The 23294-nt window shown below is 42.6% G+C and overlaps 1 protein-coding gene across 2 annotated transcripts in view; it reads right to left on the reverse strand.

Moving 5' to 3' along the window:
* The window catches only part of Tbc1d4 (TBC1 domain family member 4), a 161423-nt gene that overhangs the window by 40043 nt on the left and 98086 nt on the right, over positions 1 to 23294 (reverse strand). For both annotated transcript variants that reach the window (XM_027394000.2, XM_027394001.2), the window contains exons 2-8: positions 21862 to 22467; positions 19509 to 19598; positions 16253 to 16357; positions 11178 to 11310; positions 7148 to 7239; positions 6795 to 6905; positions 4660 to 4779 (exon numbers count right to left, since the gene is read on the reverse strand). In XM_027394000.2, the coding sequence (XP_027249801.1) occupies positions 4660 to 4779; positions 6795 to 6905; positions 7148 to 7239; positions 11178 to 11310; positions 16253 to 16357; positions 19509 to 19598; positions 21862 to 22467 (1257 nt within the window). The remainder of the gene's footprint in view (positions 1 to 4659; positions 4780 to 6794; positions 6906 to 7147; positions 7240 to 11177; positions 11311 to 16252; positions 16358 to 19508; positions 19599 to 21861; positions 22468 to 23294) is intronic.

Below are 23294 nucleotides of genomic sequence, written 5' to 3' on the forward strand. Positions count from 1 at the left end.
GCCAAAACATTTCCATGAACAAAACTATTTAAATCATGTACTTTGCTCTTTGTGGTGCTTTATCCATGACTGTGTTCATGTAAAATAAAATAAAGGTACTTTAAACTAAATTTTACCACAAGCATTAATTCTCCTCACACAATGGACATTACTCTAAAGACAGTGGAAAAGGGGGGCTGTATTCAAAATAAATCATACTTTCCACTGGTGAGTGCTCTGGAAACTCAAGAAACAGCAATAAACAACCAGACACAAGGTTCTATCTTTAATTTCTACACACACAGCTTTCTCAGTTCTACCGAATGACAATTTTGGTAAATGCTGTGCCAGCCATTTTCCGTACACCCAGTTTTTATTGTTTATGAGCTGAGCTTCTAAGTAATTCTAACATGGCCCCATCTCATAAACAGCAACATTTCACTCTGGAAAGCAATTGTGGCCTAAACTCAGGCTGGGGTGAACTTCCTACTACACAACCCAAACAGAAAAATATTTGTGGAACACAAACTCCTTTAGATCTGTCCCACTTTTATCAGACAGATGGAGCTGCCAGCCTTCTGTTACACTGGAAGCACCCAAGACCTTGTTAGGCCACATTTATAGCATTTGGCACCACTCCAGGACACAAAAGCTACAGTATTCACTGAAACCAAAATAGATTAGCTGTGTCCTTGCTGAGAGCTATCGAAGCAATTCAAGGCATGCAGAAGAGACACTGCAAAGTCAGCCTGGCAAAGACTGCCCAGCACCAAGGTCTAAATGGAGAGTAAGGGCAGCCCTTCAGCTTTTTTGTAAACACCAAGCTTCCAGCCTACAGAGAATACCCTCCTCCTATCTACAGTGTGGCACTTTCACAATGCTAACTTATAATGTAACTAAGTATTGCAATGCACATTTGATAAGTGGAGAAATTAAGCTTTGACTTGGAAATGAAACTGCCCAAATTCATAGCTATAAAATCTGCCAAGGTCAGGTCTTCCTTTCAGGTCCCTGACCACCTATTTAGTCATTCTAATGAAATTGTTGATAAATACAATGTTCTGCTCTGGCAGCTGACATTGGCAGATACCGATCCCCTACATGGATGTCAGAGCTCCAAGCATCATACTTGTCTGCAACAGTAGCTCTCAAACTTGAAGTTGTGTCAGTGTGACTTTGGGGGCTGTCAAAGTCCACACTACTGGACCCGACTCCAGAATTTCTGATGAAGCAATTCTGAGGTCAGACCAGGCTTCTGTATGACTGACAAGTTCCTAGATCAGTGGTTGTTAATCTGTGGGTCACCAACCCCTTTAGGGTTCAGATATCTACATTATAATTCATAACTAACAAAACTACAGTTATGAAGTAGCAATGGAATAATTTATGGTTGGGAGTCACTACAACATGAGGAACTGTATTAATGGGCTCCTCCCCCCACCCCCAAAAAAAACTAAACTGCTACCTGGAATGGCCTAGGATGGAGGTATAGACAGACAGACAGACAGACAGACAGACAGACAGACAGACAGACAGACAGACAGATAGATAATCTATAGATGATATGTAGACTATGTAGACAAATAGACATACATACATATGTATGCACATACATTCTATAGTCATCTAATAGTTCAGAGCTAATTGCTAAATGGCACATACAACATTGTTTGGCAGTAACAACAGCCAGGCTAAGCAGTGCTTCAAGCAATGTCTGTGTATATACTAACTTACTGCTCATCAAATCCCAAGGCAATGGGTATGCTACTGCCCTCGGTCCCATAGCACACTGAAGTAGAATAAAGGGGAAGAACTTTATTCTTTGTGTCTTCTTCTGTTTTCTGTTGTTAATAACACCAGGCCATGGGGCTGGCAACTGACAAAGAAAAGTTTACTTTGGGCTCACAATTCTAGTTCAAGGTCAAGGGTCAGATCTGGTTTTTACCCTCCTGCTATCAAAGTGGTGAGGTGATTCAGAGCTTCACATGTTGAGAGAGGAAGAATAACAGACCTGACCAACCTGGCTGTGACAGCAGCCCCACTTTAGAGCTAACCTATTAACCCTTCCATCAACTAGTCATGTGAAGGCTGATCATGCCATTAAGAGTCCCCCTCCTAAGGACCTAGGCCTGGACCAGGATGATGTGGTAGACTTTGGGGAGCCCCTTTTGAGGGCCTTACCCTGCCTGGGGAGTGGAGGGGGATGGCTAGGGGCTGGTGGGATGTTGGGGAGATGGGAGGGAGAGGGAGAAGGGATTGACATCTGAAGCAAGCTTGTTCCTAATTTGAATAAAATAAAAAAATTGTATAAAATAAATAAATAAATAAATAAATAAATGCCATTTGTGAAATCAAAAAAAAAAAAGAGTCCCCCTCCTATTGTCTCCTAATAGAGGCTACCTTCCACCATGAGTTTTGGATGAGATAAACCATAGCACACTCATAATAACAGGCAGTCTAGGTTCTGACCAGCATGAGCAAAGTCATAGGCTGAAGTCCTTGCCATCTGCCATGATGAACAAACATGGTCCTACTTCTGGGGTGCAACAGCCACAGAGACCATGCCTGGGTGTAATGATGGAACATGTCAGCAAACACAAGCTGAGGGAAAGCATACAAAACAGCAAGCCAGCTGAATTCAGGAGTATCAAGGTCAAGAAAATGAGGGAAGTCTGAGGAAGCCTGTGTGGATAACAGGTATGTCCAACCTGTAGCTCATAGACAACATGTAACCCATGAAAGTCATGAATGTGGCCCAACACTATCTGTCATGTAGACACCAAACTCCAGAAATTACATGTCACCCAAGAAGGCTTGTTGTCAAGTGTGGACAGGAAAGCTGCCCCCAGGCTCTCTTAATGGACAAAATCAAGGGCTATATACAGCATGTACATTTGTATGCACATGTGCACACACAGACACAGTTTCATGCTGATAAGTCTAAGTTAAATCCTTCTGGATTCCTCCTTTTTCCTATCCTCAATTCCCTTCTCTCATAGATGCCATGAACATTAGTATATTATACATATGGCCATCCTCTGACTGGGTCTATTGCCCTGTATGTGGTGTTAACTCTCTTCACCCCACTGAGGCTACTACAGCCCCACTGGAATCAGCTCCCTGCCCAGACTCCACTTCCCTGCAAAAGGCACTTCTCTCTGTGAATGCTTGCTCCTCCCCTCTGCCTCTATACCCATCCAGACTTCTCTTCACAGGCTACACCCTGATGGGGAATGTCCTTCTGTATATATGTTTCTCTTATTGGTTAATGAATAAAATACTGATTGGCTGATTGGCCAGACAGGAAGTGATGTAGCTGGGCAGAATCAGGATATAAGCAGGGACAAACAAGAAATGGCTTTCTTCTCTGTGGAGATGCAGATGTAGCAGGCATAGGAGTTGCAGGTCCAGGATTCCTCGGTAAGGCAAGACCACGTAAAAATGCATAGATTGATAGAAATAGGTTAGTAATTAAGACAGAGCTAGTTAATAAGAAGCTCAAGCCATTAGCCAACAGCTTTATAATTAATATAGTGTCCATGTGCCTCTTTGGAGCTGAGAAGGACAGTTGGACCATGGCTGTGGGACCAGCCTGGTGGGAAGAATGCTCGATACAATACCTTCCTTCACCACTCAGGCCCCCCAGACCAGGCACCCTCCTCTCCTGGCAGCTGCCTGCTGTAGATTGACTCTTGTACCAAGCAGGCAACACTCACCTCATGAACATGGCAGCCCAATGCTAAGACCTCATGATTCAGAAAGAGGGAAGTGAAGTACAGGGGCAAACATTTTGCTAATATTTAAATGAAGTAGATAAATTTACTAAATTGGATACAAAATTTTCCATTACTTCATACTGTCTTAACATTTTATATCAGCCTCTAATAATGGGTAAAATAAAGGCAGACCATAGCTGGAAGTTTCACTCCCACCCACCAGTTCCCAAATCACCACTTGGAGACTTAATATTAATTATAATTGTTTGGCCAATGGCTCAGGCATAGTACTAACTAGTTCTCACAATTAAATTAACCCATTTCTTCTAATCTGTGCATCGCCATGTGGCCGTGGCTTACCAGTAATGCTCTGGCATGTTACTTCTCTGGCAGCTACATGGCATCTCCCTGACTCTGCCTTCCTTCTCTCTGTATCTCTGTTTGGATTTCCCTTCTAACTCTATTCTGCCTGACTATTGGCCAAATCTGCTTCTTTAATAACCAATAGTAATAAAACACATTCACAGGTACATAGGAGCATTCCACATCAGCAGACATTTTTAAAAACATTATGAGATAGAGAAATCTTGAAAGTTCTTATGAAACTGCTCATTCGGATTTGCTCCCCCACCCCGCCCCTTCTATACATACTTGCCTCTACTTAGAAATCTCCATGACTTGACTTCAGATATCAGAGGCCGGAGCACAAATGTAAACTTTTACAAGGAAACTTGTTTATGATATTTTTAAGACACAGTGCAGCATGTAGTTGGCTGACCACCAACATCAATTTTGCCTCTGCCTCTCAAGTGCAAGGATTACAAGATTATCTTATTGCAGTGTTAGAGAAATTAAAGTTATTTTAACAGGTTCCTCACCACCACCACTGGGAAATCTTCAGTGAGGTGATCGCAAATGAAGCAGAAAACATGAGTTTACCTAAGATAGCCCAGTTCAGTCTTACCCTAGAGAAGATATTTTCCAAGGAGGAAGTTAAGGATCTCTTCGCTTTGTTTTTCAGAATGTCAAGCTTGAACCGCCCACCACCTGTCGCATTCTCTGGGATTGTACTGTTTGAAATAATCTAGAAGAGGAAAAGCAGCAGAGTTATAGTGCAGACACACGGGAGGTTAAATGAGGCTTCAAATGAAGGCTTAGGAGGAAGCGTTAAAATGCAAGCAACCAATTAAGAAGTAATAATCTATGTTCCACACTGTGAACACAAAGACTACAAGGAAAGGAGTTTACTATCGTAAGGAATAACAAGGGCAGAACTAAAACCTTCTCTCTGTGCCTTTCCATTTCACTCACATGTCCCCACTCCATTTACCAAAAGTTAAGCTCAGAATGACAATTTTTTCAGCTGTTTTTCAGTTGGCTACCACCAGCCCTTTCTGAGGTGTCTGTTATGAGTCCGGATTACCGGGGACAGACAATAGGTTTCAAAGACCAGCCCACTCTGTAAACCAAGCTGCAGGCCAATGGTGCTCCTGCTAGACTCCATTTTCAAGGCTGGAGAGTGGCTCCGTCATTAAGAGTACCGGTTGCTTTTGCAGAGGACCCAGGTTCAGTTCCCAGCACACACATGGCAGCTCACAGTCTTCTATAACTCCAGTTCTAGGGGATCCAGGGCCCTTCTAACCTCTGTGTGTGTGTGTGTTCGAGCGTATACACACACACACACACACACACACACACACACACACACACACACACACACAGAAAATACATGCAGGCAAAACAATCATACACACAAAAAAATAAATCTTTTTTAAGAAAAGTCTCCATTTTTATTTGTATATGGTCATGTACTTTTCAGATTAGTAAAGCTTCACCAAAAACATGAAACAGTGAGGTGTCCACGGATAGGTACTTTGTATATTTTATCCGACTGCAGTCCTCTGGTGACATGGGAAGGTGAGGCTAGGGAAACCCTGAGTGGGCCTCAAACACTAGATAAATGTGGGAAATGTTGGTATAAATCAGAAGAGAGGCATCTGTGGCGTCTTAGGGGAATTTATCTCCCAGACATGTTTGAAACCTTGCAAAGGTCAGGGAAATCAGAGACCAGAAGAGCAGTCATCTCTGAAAGCTGCTGGTTTCAGGCCCATCCAGGAAGCCCCAAAGGACCACTCCTGATCATCCCCAGCACGTTTGGTGGGGAGGGTGGGATGACTCACTGCATGCCTGACCACCCCAGTTGGATTCCTGGGATGTCTGCAGGGTGAGAGAACTGACTCCTGCACACACTCCTCTAACCTACACACTCATGCACACTCAAAGTGAGCAAACTGTCTTAGAGACAGAAGCAGAGGCTTTGGCTGCCAAGCCAAATGAGCCTTCAATTCCACCACTGGAGAGGCTGAATCAGGATGATCCTGCTTTGGGGGGAACCTGGGCTACATCTCAAGTGTCTCAACATCAAAATTGAGTGCTGATGCAAAAAGTGCAGTAAAATACAAACCAGGATTTCTATGCATCCTTAAGAGCGACACATGTTTTAAAAAAAAGAGCTACACAGGCAAGGGACTTCTTTGATGCGGTTGTAGTGGTAGTTTTTTGTTGTCTGTTTTTTAACACTGTGCAGCTGAAGACACGTTCAAAGCCAGGGGAACAGACATGCCATCCTTCAGTTTACAACAGAAACAGTCATGCACACACAAGACTGCTGTGCTTTTCACCATAGGCATAGGACTATGAACAAAAAAAAAATAGATTAACAGAATTTTTAAAGTAGGTTATCCCTGTTACCATTCAGATAAAACAGGCATAGGGATATAAAAAGACACAGATTAATGTAATTTTAAAAGTAGGTATATTGTACATCATGAACATACATGAATGTCTTTTTTCCTACCCAAATACCAAAAATTATTTTACATCTTGAAACTCTAATGATTTTATCCCCATGTGCCAGCATCTGCTGAACTCTCCCATAAACTTTATAAAGGCTGAAATCTCTAAAGTATGATAGGTTTTCACTCTAAAACAGAGGAGAGCTCGAAGGAAAGCAATTTCTTGTGTGTCTTGGTGATATTTTCACTATAGGTATAAATGAATATGCACACAGATGTAAGCCAGGAGACAGCTGGCTCTCACCGAAGGCCCTTCCCCGATGTGCACATGAGTCTTCTGCTTGGCTTCACAGAGCTGCCGCAGGTGGAGAATCACAAGTTCGTTCTCTTCCTGGTCACTGATGGGCTTCATTTTCTGTTGAACAGAGGAAACAAGGGCATAGCAGGGCAGAGCAACTTCTCTCCTCCTGCAGTAGGCTCAGTTAGACGTATATGTCCAGAGGGATATGAAAGCATGAAAGCATGAAAGTCTAGCTTTCCCATTCCGCTAACCCTGGGATTGGATCTCTTAGAGGCAATGGAATGGAAATGAGAACTCAACAACAGGACCCAATGTTGTCCCTTATATTTATCTACGGGAACTGTGAAGAGTGTTACCTGAACTCGTTCAAAGATGTCAGCTTGCTCATTATCGGTCAGTGAAGAGAGGTGTCGCTGGATTACCAGCTTGGCTCGCGGTGGGTAGAGACCTAAAAGGAAAAGTGGGGGAAGCATGAGGTGGAGGCTGGCTACAGAGGTCTAAGTGTGCATCGGCCATGACACTTCACCCTCCCTGAGTGAGCATCTATCTCAAATGCTACCAAGCACATCCGGTTTCTGGTCGCTCACGAACTGACCACTATGAGAACTCCCATGGGAATGAACATGCCAGCTCAGAGCCTGTGTTAGTTAGAAAGTGAGAAAGAAAGTTAAAGGCTAGTCTTGACCAAAACTGCTAAGCCTCTAGCTTCAGATCATAAATATAAACTGACAATACTGATACTAAAATGCAGAACTGCCGAAACAGGGATAATCCCCCTTCTGGGGCTCTCATTCTAAAAGAATAAAGCTTCATGTAGAGTAATTATTCCAGGAAATGTTTTACTTCTCTGTATTGTGATATTTATAAATCTTTCCAACTTTTTGGTTGTTGTTGTGGTTGAGACAGTCTCATTTTGTAGCCCAAGATAGCCACAAGACCTCCTCACCCCAGCACCCTCATTGCTGGGCTGCCTAGGGGTCATTTTAAGTATTGCCCCTCTATTTAGATTATAAAGAAGACATCTAGCTACATATAATATGTAATAAACGTTTAGGCAGACTAGCAATTTTTTAAATAATTTGGCATTGAGCAAAATGGTTCAGAGGGTAAAGGTGCTTGCTGCCACTTCGAGCCCCAGAAACCACACGGCAGAAAGTGAGAAGCCACTCCTCCAAGTTGTCATCAGAAGTCCACATGTATGCTATGGCACTTGAGGACCACACATAACAAATACATAAAAAATATAATTTAAAAACTAAAAATGGTATTATCATTCTCAGGCTGTAGCAAATATATTATACAACATTAAACCATAATTTTAGTTTTCCATGCATCTATTATTTTTGTTTACAGTGAATAAGTCAAAGTAGTTGACTAAAAATACTTTCTCATAACTTAATTTGGTGTAACAGTTTAAATACAAACACTGTGTGTGTGTGTGTGTGTGTGTGTGTGTGTGTGTGTGTGTGTGTATGCAAACTGTCAAGCTTTCTAATTGAATCTCCAAAAGTGCAAAGTGGCAGCTCAGTGAAGCAAAGAGATCTGTTCACATTTTAGCCATGTGTATGTGAAGGGGGTGAGCCCGTGCATGCACTGTGGCAGTTGAGCTTGTTCTCAGATGACTTTTCTCTCTTCCTCCCTCCTCTTTTTGAAATGCCATTTCAGGTTCAGCTCCACTGTCTTGCCACTTAGTCCCCAACACACATTTGTCTCTGCCCCCTTCCATCCTAGCAATGGCCCCTAGGCTTATGCCACCATGGCTACCATTTATAAGGGGGCTAGGGATCCAAATGCAGGTCCCCAGTGCTTGCAAGGAAAGCAATTGAACCACTTAGCCACCTCCCCGGTCTCTACATCTTATTTACTATTGGAAAACTACCCCGATCTCTGCAGATAGCAAGGCAAAATAGCCCTTTAAAAATTGTTTCCCCCCCAAAAAGTAGAATATGGTTCATGACTTTCAGGATTCGTGCACAGCTGGCTAATGGAAGTCTGGCTACAACTGCAGCTGCCGTAATTCACTCTGTGAACAAGGACAAGGTCAGTAACTTCTCAGCCCACCTTTCTCTCTGAAGCCTACACAGATTCTGTAGAGAGTCACACAGAGAACGCAGGAAACTATTTTCATGGCAGGAAGCACTCACAACAGGCTTCTCATGTGCTGGCCAGGGCTCCTTAAGGGGCTCTCAGATTTAAAAAAAAAAAAGTCTCTCAGATTAGAAAAGGGGGGGTCTCAGATGACGTATTATGATGTTAATTCACATCCCTGGGCGGCTAAAGGCCACATGCCAGCTGTGGGACACCAAAGCAGAACATCAACTATGTATACTGTAGAGCCAGAATTGGATACTGGATTTTTAAAAAGAAAAAAGAAAGGAAAGGAAAGGAAAGGAAAGGAAAGGAAAGGAAAGGAAAGGAAAGGAAAGGAAAGGAAAGGAAAGGAAAGGAAAACTGGTGACGATCAATGAGGGTAACATTTGAAGACCAGCTAATACTGATGTTCACTTCCTGCTCTGATCATTGTGCTGTGCTACAGAAGACATAAGCAATAGGGATGAAATTCAAAGAATTCTACAAAAGATCAAAGATTTTTCAACTTGTCTTTTAACAAATATGCTATCTCTACTAGTCAGTAAACTCGTTTTTCATTTACCAGTAAATCTCAGGATGTAGCTGGCTATGATGATGGTACACGATTTTAATCCCAGAACTCAGGAGCTAGAGGCAGGAGGATCTCTGTGAGTCAGAGACCCTCCTTGTTTACATGGTGAGTTCCAGGACAGCCAGGACTACATAGAAACCCTGTTTCAAAAAAAACCCACCAGGCCCAGCATCTCTCCATGACTTTGAGTCAGATGTAGCTCTCAGCCATTCCTTCAGCATCTGCCTGCAAGCCACTATGCTCCCGCCATGATGGTGATGGACTAAATCTCTGAAACTGTAAGCAACCCCCAATTAAATGCTTGGTTATGGTGTGTCTTCAAAGCAATAGAACACTGGTAAGACAACTAGGTTTCCCATGCCAGCCATGGTTTCCTTCTTGTTGAGAGGATCTTAAGTGTAATTCGAGAGCTGCTGGTTACCATCAAGATAGGCGAGCCAGCTGAGAGGTGTTTGGAAAATGGAAATCAAAACCTCCTCTGTAATTTTTCCTTTATCTTATTTGTAGAGTTTTGGCCAGTTTGGGTACCAATCCGCATACCATTACTCTCAAGTAAGCAGTATACTGTTAAACGAACTCTTGGGATGAGTAGGGTCCAAGGTATTAATGATTGCTTTTAATGTTTTTTGATTTGTTTTCATTTTTTGGCTTTTTGTATCTGAATACAGTTTTCCCTCTTTCAGAAATAAAAACACTTTTCTCTTTTAAGGCTTTCATTATTTGGCTTGTTTACACTGAGGACTTTCTTTGATCCAGTTAGACTATTCTATAAATAGGTAAGTGGCAGGACTCTCTCTCCCTCTGTACAGTTAACTAATCTAACACAACACAACCTCCCACATGGATTTATAATGCTCCCTTCACCAGCCACACACACACACACACACACACACACACACACTCCGTTTTGGAAATGTTTCATGTTTTAATGTAATATCATTCTGTAAAATCACCCTTAGAAACTTTAAAACCTGAATGTTGCACTGAAATTCCTTTTGATTGTGTAGTTGTGTGGATATTCAACAAAATCTACAGCTTAGCACACACTTATTTGGAGCCTATGGGATAGAAATTACAACTAGAATCTGCAGTGAGTCTGTCGGCCTCACTGTGGAGTTCACCCTGTTTCTATCCATTTCCTGAGTCTCACATGCCTGCCTTCTCCTCCAAACTAAAGTTTGTGGGGGCACAGTATGTGGCAAACATTTCTGCATCCCCAGCACAACCTGCTTGGTCCACAGTGCATCTCAGCACAGATTTTTTTAAAACAACAAAAAACAAAAGACTTGCTTCTTGATACTACCTCCGTTATCTTAGCTTTTCCAAAGACCCTGAAGAGCCAAGCAGGTTTCACTATAGTTATAAAGGAGAACATCGCCAAGTGAGAGGGGAAGAGGAAGAATTGAACAGTCAGAGGTGAGTTTGCCTGTCTGCCATCCTTCAGCAAATGTTTGCTCACTTCCCACTGTGTACATGCATAACTGGTCTTAAGAACTGTGGGAAATGCAAGCCGTTGCCTTCAGAAGAAAAGAGAGAGAGAGACAGAGAGAAAGTCAAGCACACAGAAGCGACTGATAGCACAGTTGGGTTTGACTGGGCAAGAGAAATGCCTTTGGGGTTCTTGCTCACAGTGAAACAAAGAACTATTCAATGACAGTGGGGACTTCAGCATGTCAAAATGCCAAAGCAAACTCCTGCCATGCCAAGGCCACATTCAATGATACCTTCGATCCTCTCACAGAGCTTATGCAAAGAGTGCATGGGGCAGGCCTCGCACAGCTTGATCTGTGTCTTGGCGCTCTGCAGCGCAGCAGCCGTGCTGAAAGCTTGCTTGAGAGTCAGCATGATCTCATCCACCTACAAGAAGAAACAGAACTGTAAACATGTCTATAAAAGTTGGCTTTCACAGAAACACACACACACACACACACACACACAAAAAAAAAAAAAAAAACCATCAGCAATGTGAGCCTTTATAGATGGCTGGCTAAATAATAAATAATAGAATTGTGATGACTAGCAGAGCTGGCAGAGAGCAAACGGTAAGTCTTGAAGTCAGACCTTTCATCCATCTAATTAAAGCTGAATGAAAAGACCATTGCAGTCCGTGGCATATAATACAGAGCTGTTACTTGAATGCTATTTTCAAGTCCCACGGGCGGCTACACTATCACAGACAGCTTAATTAATAGATCAAGTCTTTGCTTAATTAAATGACTTATCAGATAAACATGTCTTTGGAAGTTTCCTCGGATATATATTGGGAACAACAAATTAAAGTCAATGTTCAATTGTGTTAATAGGCACCATTTTCTTCTAGGCCCTGTTAGTATAAAAGCAAACAACACTTGTGCTTGAGGACAGTTCTGAGGGGAAACAATTAAGTACCAGTGGGGAAATCTATGAGTACCGCTAGCCTTGTTTCTACGCTGTCTGACTTATTGTCATTTTACTTACAATGTGTGAGTCGAAGTTGTGACATCTACATGCTCAAGAGCTGGCTGTCACCACAGGGCCAGCAGTCCAGGATGGCCCAGCATTGACTCAGCTATCTACTGTCTCCTTTGCTCCTTTGAAACCAGGTAGCTCCTCCTGTTCCTCAGTCACCTTTTCTGTGACAAGGCTACTAAGGGAAGGGGAGATGTAGGATTCCGGCATCCCAACCCAGTCTGGTAAGCAAAGCCACCTGTCATGCTTAGTGGACTGGTTTTGTTCCACTTTCCCTTTTCCCCCACAGTCTGGTTTAAGCAGAAGCTGTTTTGAAAGAATATTGATCCACTTCTGCATTTGAATGGGAGAGGAGCCCCAGATACAAAGAAATTCTACTAGCATAGTGAAACTGAAAGGAGACCTCAAAGCCCTAAGCAAGCGCCCATCGTGGTTACTTTTCATTGTATGACCAGCCTTAGAAAAACATAGGAATAACTTCACAGCACTCTATAAATAAAAATAAATTTTTCATAAAATGTCACTTTATACTGCAGTTAAAAATAAAGATTTCTCATTTTTAGAATTAAAAGTATTTAATGCCTTTACAGTTTTATGCCATTTACTTAGTTTCTATTCAAAGGTGAATTATTTATGCATAAATTCCTTTATTCTATTTCTTATTTCTCACTTATGTCAGACACTGGTGGGGCTGGCAATGGATTTGGTAGTACATAGCACATATGTGCATATATAGATAGATATAGATATAGATATATTACATAAATATATAGCATATGTGAATATCTTACCTATAATTAGTATGCATATGTGTGGTATTTATTACATTAAATTTGCCCTGTGAAAGGTATTCTGTGGAAATATGGGATGTTTATGTTTTCTTTTCTTTCTCTAGATGAAACAGGCCCTTTCAATGGTTTCTGAAATGTGACTACTAACCTCTCCTTACCACAAACACTACTGAAAATTCCATCTGTTATACAAAATATTATGTTTTCTTTTCTAAAACCCACCACTTTTTCAGATCCCCTATAAATTCTATCACAAGGTTAATACCTTAAAAGTTCAAGTTAGAGCACTACGAATACAATAAAAAAAATCGCAGGTCATCAAAAGGGCAGAGGCAAAGGGACAGGCAGAAATGTCAGTCATATACAAACAAAATGCAGGTATTCTTGGCAGTCAGCACCTGGCACAGTTCCCATCTCACCAAACAGCATGCCATCAGACAAAATTCATTCATATTAATAGGACAATCCATAGTGAAGATAATGTCTACAGATATACCAAACTTAAGTATTATATTAAATTGTAGATGAAAATAACTGAACACCATCTAGTCTTAATTTGCTAGAAAACACCTCTAATTTTTCAAGGTAGAATACTGACATTCTAACAACTGCTGCTAAAAGGCAATGCTCATTTTAAGAGGCTAACCAGCTACATAATGGAGTGTCCTCTATGTGTCAGGCTGAAGTTAGGAATCGCCACACTCATCCTGTGTTCGAATGCTCATACCACTGTTCACATGCACAGTCAAGTCCCATCCGTCCTATCTGGGACCAAATGATATCAATACTAGCACTTTCTTCAAATAAGAAACTTCCATAAATGAGTCCCATTTCATGAATCCTATGCCTCTCTTCCTTCCAATTTACAACACAACCCCAAAATTTGAATCTGTCCCTTTACCCATTCTCCACATATTGCTTGTTTTTTATATATTAAAGATTTAATTTTCCAAGTGCCATTCACATCAGATATGAGAGAAAGGTAACTTGTAGGATGTGTACCTCATTCTTCTGTCCCTACGCCAATATTTCACTAGAAATAGTACTCTTCTCATCTCACTAAATCTTGAGTTCATATAAAGTCTGAATCTGGAATAGCATACATGTACTTTCACTTTTAATTATACTGTCATAGATTATTTTCTATGTGTGTTGAAGTTTAGGAGGGTTGTTTATTAGTGGCCATGGCCTTTCTTATAATCTTTAAATCAATTTGGAGGAAGTACTGTGAAGAAATGATATCTTCCAAAAAATGTAAGCACTTGTGAAACAGTATTAGCTGCCTCCCTAAGTAAAGAAGGGAGAAGGGGGAGGGAGGGAGGGCAGCATCTAAAGTTGCTCATAGCCCTTCAGGACCCATCCTAGAACTGCACAGTTTACAAATTCATTACGGTTTTTACAAAGAAGCAAAAGAAAGGGTAAGTGTGGAGCCGGTACTCAGAGAACACAAGTCAGCATGTGTGGTCTCGGAAGACTGTCTTCTCCAACCGCCAAGCCACATCACTCCTCAAGCTGGGGCACAGGTATGACTGACTTGACTGTTTTGTTCTGTTCTGTTTGTCAGGGCTTGAGCTTACCCTCTGTTACACAGGAAGTGCACATTATCTTTCTCTTCTAACTTTCAGTTCTGGTGCCACATTAAAAAACTGACTGATAAAATTCGAACAGTGGGGGCTTAAAAGATCTTAGCTTTGATCTATTTTTAAGAATAATGAGGCCCAAGTTGAGCCTGATATTGCCTCATGGGACAGGAGGGCACACAGCCAGTATGCTCTGCAGCCCCAGACAGGGGATGGATGTCGAAAGGCCAGGAACCCCACATCTTCTATCATCATTAGCAGTTTCCAAAACAAACAAAAAACAACTAAACGCTAAAAATGAAATAAACCCTGTAAACAAGACGCCAAATAAATGGGTCTTACCAAGGTCTTCCTCTTGGGAAAGAGATGTCATGAACACATTTGATTGTCCCTGGTCTGTGATAGCCTCTGCCCTTATGAGCAATGTGATCAGTCTGTCATCTAGAGTTCAAAAACATGAAGGGCAGCAAGAAAAAGAGTTGACCTAACTGAGAAGACTGTGAGCATGGTATGTGAGGGCTGTCACCAGCTCTCCACCACAGTCAGCTAAGGACAACTCCCTCAAAGTTCACTCCTGCTTCCATTTAGCTAAAAGGGGACACCTGGATAGGTACATGTAGATATTAATGAAGTAACATTAATTGTCTAGAGTGAAAATGAAGCTCAAATGGAAGTTTCTAGAATAACAAATTGCTAAGAACAGGCATTTCGTATTCCCTAGATTTAAAAAACAAAACAAAACAAAACAAAACAAACAAACAAAAAAAACTAGAGACCCCAGAGGACAGGGATAGTAAATGCTTTTGTGCCGGTTCACTTGAAGGTCTTCAAGTATTTCAGTGTCCTCATCAGGCCCATGGAAGTCAGACTTAAATGTAACAAGCACCAGGAAGCATGCACACTGTGGCCTGGAATAATCGTATATGGGAAATGCTAATAGCAGGCTTGTATGTTTACAAAAACTGTGGTGGTTGGCCGGGGGTTTAGCTCATTTGATAAAGTGTTTACCTCACAAACCTGAGTTAAATCCGTAAAATCCATGTTAAAATATTTGGTGTGGTAGTATGTGTTTACCATCCCATGCTGGGGAGGGTGACAGGAGGGTCCCTGGAGCTCCCAGGCCAGCCAGCCTAGCCTAAATGGTGAGCACAAAAAAGATGAACATCGTTTCTTAAGATAACACTCAGGATTGTCCTCCGACCTCCATTCATACAGGCACGCGTGTACTTGGGCACACAGATAGACAAATGCAACCACTGGCACGCACAAACATGCACACACTCACATATTAAAATTACAAAAATGAATAGTTTCCACTAACGCATCTAGTAATGATGATGTACACATCTGAATGTTTGTGTAACAATGACTGAGAAGCCTGCATGTGTGGAATAACAGAAAACTATTTCAAGAAGAAAAAAAGTCAACGTATTTCTTGGTGAGATGTATTTCCAAGCCTGCCTTATACAGTTCTTCTCAAATAGAAAGAGGTAAGGAGGGCTAGGAGGAGACTGACTTGAAAATTCCAAAAAAAAAATAAAATAATAAAAAATAAATAAATGATGTGTATGAAAACTTAAAACAGGATAATTAGAAACTGGCGGGGGGGGGGGGGGTACAGTTCTTTACTCCTCCTGATGGAAGTATTGTCTAATCTGTGACACCACAGCAATAAACAAGAGATCAGTGGCCTTTGTCAGTGTCTTCAAAGCAACAGGAAATATAACAGCTTTTCTCTGTCATTAGTCTTCCCTCACAAAAACAAACAAACAACAAACAAACAAAACATGGTAGCTCAGTAAAGTCCATTGAAGCCAAGGGCACACACACTTATAAGTGCCATGATGTCTGTCTGTGGCTCTCGACTTCAACGCATCCTTCCAGGGTAAAAACAGCTCTCTAGATGTCCTTTCTCTTTGCTCACCGAGTACTGAGTAAGATGGGCAGATCCACTGGAGAAGCACTGGAAGCCCCACTTACCAGAGATTGGTTGGCACACTGGAACACATAACAGATGTACTGGCTCAGCCCGGGCTCTGCAGAATCCCGACAGATAAAGCCAAAGTGATCAACATGCTTTATTCCCTAGATGACAGGAAAAAACACAATACAAGCAGTGCTCGTGGGAATGTCCCCTGGTAGAGAGCGACATGATTTCTACACTTGCCTAACCCCACCGATTTCTCCTTCACGGCAATGTGACATAAGGCATAATGTCATGTGACAGAGGACATAACTCTCACAGGATGCCCTGTTGATGCAGCAGGTAAAGAGGACATCCACACTCACAACCTTTGCTTTTTTATTAAAAACAAAAAACATTGCCAGCATCATCCATTATTTCTTATAGCAGAAACACGATGTTTGCCTGTAATGAGTTTTCAATGTATTGTCCTAGCACGGTAGTGAGTGATTCACCACAAAACCTTTTCTAGTCTATGGGAAGCTAAGAATGTCAGAAAAAGTACAAGTCACTGGGGTTGGGGGTTGATGGCATGGCTCAGCAGTAAATGCACTTGGTGCACAAGCCTGGAAAACTGAATGAAATCCCGGAGCCTGCACAAAGGTGGGAGGAGAGAACCAATCCCGCAAAGTTATCCTCTGACTTCTACACGTGTGCCCTAGCACACACTAATAATCAATAAATATGTTTTCAAAATAATTTTTAGATGTAAACATTGACTCTGGATACAGAAGCACAGAGATCTGAAAACTAGATTGACAGAAAATACGAAGTGTGCCTGACGCCACATAAATGCCAATCAAGAGTCTGTAGGGTCAGACCTGCACTTAGCCTTGTCTCAGCTACTGACTGGGGAATGAGGGACGGTGCTGAGTGGCTGACTGCTGTCTCTGAGGCTCTGTTTCTGTTTTTTTAATACAAAATAGCATAACACAGAGTGAGTCCCAGGACAAGCTCCAAAGCTACAGAGAAACCCAATCTCGAAAAACAAAAAAACAACAAAAATAGCATAACATCACCAACTGTGAGGAAGGTGTGGAATCTAGAAGTGAAAAATGGTTATGATAGTTCCAAGAGTGTTTTATCAGTAGTGGCCCTGTCCTTTCTTGTTATAATATACACAATCTACCCAATGAACATGAAAAAAAGAAATCAACTCTGTCTTTGTTTTGTTTTGTTTTTTAAGTGTGGGGAAAGCAAAGGGGATTGAGGCTGTGACTGTGAGTCTTGTAAAATAAGCTCCATCTGCACAAGTCTGGTGAAAGAGCTTTTATCACTGGCTTAGGACTAAGTGGGGGACCTCACAGGGTCTTATTAGCTCAGTGGGTCTTCAGATGTGGACAATGCTTCCAGAAGAAAAAAAAAAAACAAAAAACTTCCTGAACCCCTTGATGACCAGTAAACAGTGACAGCACTTTCCTTTCAAAAATAGAAAGGTTTGTAGGTGTAAGGCAGGCCAGTAACTAAACACAGCCACCTTGTCATCTGGTGCCGGGCAGTTGTGGGAGTGGTAAGGAGAAGGGGACGAAAGGGCTGTGACTGAAGCCATCCCACCAGGTTCCCTCTGGCTGCTGACTGTTTGTTTCCTGAACCATAACTTCATAGCACAAAGCTTGTCCTCAATAAAAGCAAAAGGGACAGGAGACCATACTGGACCTTCACATTCACATGATTGGTTTGGATCTACTCTTTGTCTTTGAGTGCGCTTACATTCCCTGGGATAATCAATGCACACTGATGGATGCTCCCTGGGCAGCTTAGGAAAGGGGGGTAGGAGGTGCTGCCTTCAACGATGCTCCTTGGAGCCCAGTATGGTATGAGCTAAACTTGGGTTACACATCACTTTTGCTGCAGCACTTGGCACAAGGCCAGCTACGGGGACAGGCTTATTCACAGTGGTCACGTACTGAGCACCTAAGGGCTCCATCTCAATACATGAGAGTCAAAAGTCCCAGCAAACAAGGCGTCTTCACACCATAAGCCACCAACTCCTTCAAGGCTTGTGATCTTGCAGGGACCTCCCAATAAAGAGACAACTGCAAGAATATTTAATGAATAGTTCATATTCCCACAAAATTTCTGTGTTCCTTAAGTAGGAATTTCAAAGTTCCTAATATAACCTTCCTGGATTCAAAGGCCTCTAAGTTGCTCTAGTAGAAAATGTTTATCACTCAAAATTTCCTATTACAGGTGTTAAAAATAAAAGTGTATTAGCTAAAGCAAACAACTAAGAAAACATACAAAAAAAAATCCTTGTCATCAAAAGAAACTCTCTCACAACAAGAGCAACAATGACTCCAAAACTCAAAGAGAAAATACTACAAAGACATGGCTTTCTTGGGTAGAAGGGTGACCCTTTGTCTTTGATGGCTGAGCTGTCTCTCCAGCCTGATTTTTCAACATCAGGATGTAAGGGACCCTGTAAAGAATACATTCCTGAATGTACTTAAAGTTACCAGGCCAGAAACAAAAGGTAATTCTCAGTCCCACAGAGTGTCTCTGAATATGTAAGCTTTCCACATATTAAATTAAATACACCTCCTTTTCTGGCAGGTACAAATTTTCTCCTCATGTTTCCGATATATTCAGGTAGCTCAAACTTTGGGGTAGATGCTCTAAAACATTACTATAATCTGTGACTAATATTATATTACACACATTTATCTCTATTGGTTTTTTTTTTTGGAAATCAAAATTTACCATTTTTGGCAACAGACTTCTTCTTTTGGCAACTACTTCTCCTTTTATTCCCTGGTGTGGGATAAAGAACATACTTATCGTGGTAACACCCACAAGACCCACAGCCCAACAGTCTGAGGAATACTAACTGTGGTATTTCAAAAGAATTCACCACCACAAAACTCCCACCAGCGGAAGGGATTTGATGAAACATCACTAAGACAAAGAGCTGAGGGAAATGTAGGGAAAATGCTGTGACAGACCCTCGGGTTCCTGGGAAAGATTCTGTTGCCATAGAGCCAAGCACGTGAACACATTTTAACTATAAGGGGCACATGTTCTTTAAAACATTGTTTCTCTTAAATTTGGGCTCAGTGATGGAGCAACTGGCCAGTAGGTATAAGAAAAGTTCTAGGACCATTCCTCGGGGGAAGGAAAGTGGGGAGGAGATGAGATGAAAGAGAGGGAGAGAGAAATAAAAACACTTAATTTTAAAATAATAAGATGTAATATATGGAAGCCAGTTGTTGTGGGATTAATTTTGGAATGCGACAATTGGTTTCTTCAAATACCCTACTGGGCATGATGACATACCTGAGAACAAGAGGAAATATCTTTGAAATTCTTCTCTAGCACAACGGATTTGGTATCTGGACTGATGAGGTTAATCTCAAAGCGGCCAACCTTAAAATGGAAAGAAAAGTACTCCAATCACTTCAGCTCACGAGGACCTCAGTCTTACTGAGCAATTAAATATACAACAATGGTGGTTCAAGCAATGTGACCCAGATGAACCTATTTCACGTGTGTTCCACCATATAATTCAACCTAAAGGCAGCTGTCTCAAATCATTTCTTTCCTCGGTCAGAAAATTAAGCAACCCTTAAATTGTAGAAAGCCAAAGAATACAAATCTCTTTAGCAGTTAAGAAATGACTTCATTTTCAAAAATATGCCACTTGGGGCTGGAGAGCAGGATCAGCAATTTAAAGCACTTGTTGCTCTTGCAGAGGCCTCGGGTTTAATTCCTAGTACCACATGGTGGCTCACAACCATCCATAACTCCAGTTCCAGGGCATCTGATGCCCTCCTCTAGCCCCAGCAGGTATCAGGCGGGATCATGGTATACATACATATATGCAGGCAAAGCACTCATATACATAAAATAAATCAATCCAAAGAAACCTTTTTTAATACTCAATCTTTCCTTGAGTCGTTATAATAAGATGCTCTCACCAAAAGAGCCAATAGAATGATATATGCAGAACTGGTCTCAGTTAAATTTTTGGAAAATAGATATTCCAAAAAGCTAACAAGAAGAACTATGAGCAGCAGAGAACAAGTCTGGCAGTGCAAAGAAGAGGGGAAACTGACTTCACACATCACCTCACAAAGGACCAGAGCCACTCTGCCACAAACCCAGACAGGAATGGGACAAGACAATGACAAAAACAAAGAATGCAAGCCCCAGATCTGCCGCAGACTAATTACAAACCTCCAGGACAGTATCATATATTCAGTTCTTTAAGTGAAATGATGGTTTCCATAACCCTGTAAATTTTAAACTATTTTAAATTTAAAAAACAATATCCTGTAGAGGGACTAAAAAGATGGCTCAGTGGTCAAGAACACTGGCTGTGCACACATGAGGACTTGAGCTCAGGTCCTAGAAGTCACTTAACAAGCTAGCATTGGTCTTAGAGGCATTGTAATGTCACCCCTGGGGGGATGGGGGGAGGCAAACAGAAGAGATAGAAGAGGCTTGCTGTCTTCCAGCCTACTTGATAAAGAATTCGAGGTTCAAGAGAAAGCCCTGCCCCACAGGAACAGAGCAGAGAGTGACAGAGGCCAAACCTAACTTCTTCACGTTAGGCTGCCATGAGTCCTGGCATCAGTTTCAGACATATGTGCACACACCATAAACTCCCTCTTCTCCCCCCTTCTCTCTCTCACATATGCAGGAATATCTTTTACATTTAATGTAGCTATAGCAAGTCATTAATAATCGATCTAGTCAATCATCAGGCCAATGGTGTCCTTTACTCCTCCATTTCTGGTACATTGGTGTGTGTATGAATGACGTCTGTAAGTCTCTGGAACCAAGCTCTCTCTCTCACTCTCTGTCTCTCTCTGTCTCTCTCTGTCTCTCTCTGTGTCTCTCTGTGTCTCTCTCTGTGTCTCTCTGTGTGTCTCTCTCTGTGTCTCTCTCTCTCTCTCTCTCTCTCTCTCTGCTCTGCCCCATGCCAAAGCCTGCTTTCCAAGATTCACGCCTTACAATCATCACTAAGACTCTGTAGCGTTACTGAAGAACGCATTTGATAATCAACCCAAGCCAGATGCTGGAGATGGACACCTAGGCTCTGTCACATGACTTGCGGCAGATTCTAAGAGAAGTCTTGCATTCTCTCTGCCTCCCTGTGGTCCATGACATGTCTGTCCTCCATCTGATTCTTCTGCTTTTGAAGGAGAAAATCTGAAGAGCAGAAGTGTTGACTGTGGCTACCGGAATGAGCAGAAAGAGAAGGCTGGCAGATGGAGACGGGACTACAGGGCAGATGGCTTAGTCCCTCAACTACAAGCAAGAGGCCCTCAATTCCCAGAGCCCAGTTTTGTTTTGTATTTTTAAAAGCAGGGCACAGTCGAGTGCTAGTATAGCCAATGCTGGGAAGAAGAGATGTGAATACCTCGGATTCTGCCAGCCAATCAGCCTTCCATACTTCCAGAATTGCAGACCAATAAGAGACCCTGCCTCAAAACAAAACAAGGTAGATGATGCCTAAGGAACTGGTCCCCAAAGGTTGGCCTCTGGCCTCCACATACACCCGGGCACATGTGGGCAACACACATGTACAAATGCACACAGGCACACACCTGCTACTAGGGAGGAGCTAGCTATAGCTGCTCAGCATCTTAAGAAGCTACAGGCTAAAATCACCCTGCCGGGCTACCTGGAAGAGCATGGTCCTGTTCTTCTCCGAATCCGAGGGCTGCACGTGACTGGGCGCGCTTGCATGCCTCCTTCTTGGCTGTGGTTTCTGGCTGTTCTCATGAACCTTCTTCTGCAGGACGCCTGTGACGCTGCTGCACCGTGACCGGAACTCCTGCTGCTCATCAAAGCCACAGTCTTCCAAAATCCTCTCCGGGAAGCCAACCCGAGGGCTGGTCGGGGGTGCGGGTTGGCTGGCCTGGGTGGGGAGGCTGGCCAGGGAGGGCAGGGCACGGTGGCTGTTGACGGCACCATCTGCCTTCTCAGGCAGGTTGTCATCTGGGGACACAGGAGATGCAGCCTCTAAGATACCCAGCTCGTCCCCAGGGTCACCACCTTTCTCGCCCTGCAGCCTCAGGCGCTGCTGCTCATGCAGGCTGAACTTCTCCTTGCAGTCATCAATGAGGCTGGAGGGCGCCTTCTTATGGGTGACGGTCACCCTCCCGCAGTAGAGCACTTCAAACTTCTGAGAGTTATAGAAGGCATCCTCGTTATCTTTGCTGGGTTTGGAGTCCTCCTTCAGGGCAGCCTTGGAAAGTTGCCGGATGCTGCTGATGACATCTGGAACCTAGGGAAACAATTGAGGTCCTCCATTTAGTGGCATGTCCTGCGATCGTTTCTGTTTACCTGACCTGCTGGGAGCCCAGAACAGATTTTCATCCCGAATGACAGAACGGCAGGACGCTCTGCGGTGCCTACAGGAGATAGAGCTGGTGAAGCGGCCCTACTCTGGTGCAGACTGCTGCCAGGTGAAATTGAAATTTAATGAGAGTATCATATGTTCCCCCTTTCACTATAGCAGTGTCAGTCAGGGAAAGTGACTCATACCTGTAAGCCCTGGGTGGCAGGCTGAAGCTGGAGGGGTGGCTATGAGGAGTTGGGGGCCAACCTGGGCTATAGAGTGAGACGCTATCTCAAAACCAACAACCAAAGTACCAGTTTGTCCGACACAAAACATGAGGTCACAGAACCTTCCATACATTCACAGGCAAAAGTTTCAGTGCACCTCTGCTGGAAGGAACTGCAGTTCCAACAATGATATAAAAACCAGATGCTCTCATCAGCAAACTAAAACCACCAAGACAGGGTGTGACTGGAGACGGCGACACCTGAAGGACTAAGTGGATGGGGAGTGGCAATGCTCAGGCACCTTTTGCGGGAATGTTTAAGGACACAGGACTTCAGAAAACCATTAGACAACTTCTTAGACGGAGCCAAATGTCCACCAAGTATGTGGTGGGAACCATACCTGAGTCTTCTCCAAAAACAGCAAGTGCTCTTAACTGCTAAGCCATCTCTCCAGCCTCCTGGAGGAAATTTTTCACCATTTTTTTCATAACTACCATGAAAATGATTCAGGTACAGCATCCGAGTTACATTTCACAAGTGAGACTT

Source organism: Cricetulus griseus (genome assembly GCF_003668045.3).
Source record: "Cricetulus griseus strain 17A/GY chromosome 1 unlocalized genomic scaffold, alternate assembly CriGri-PICRH-1.0 chr1_1, whole genome shotgun sequence".
In the NCBI taxonomy this organism is placed as follows: domain Eukaryota; kingdom Metazoa; phylum Chordata; class Mammalia; order Rodentia; family Cricetidae; genus Cricetulus; species Cricetulus griseus.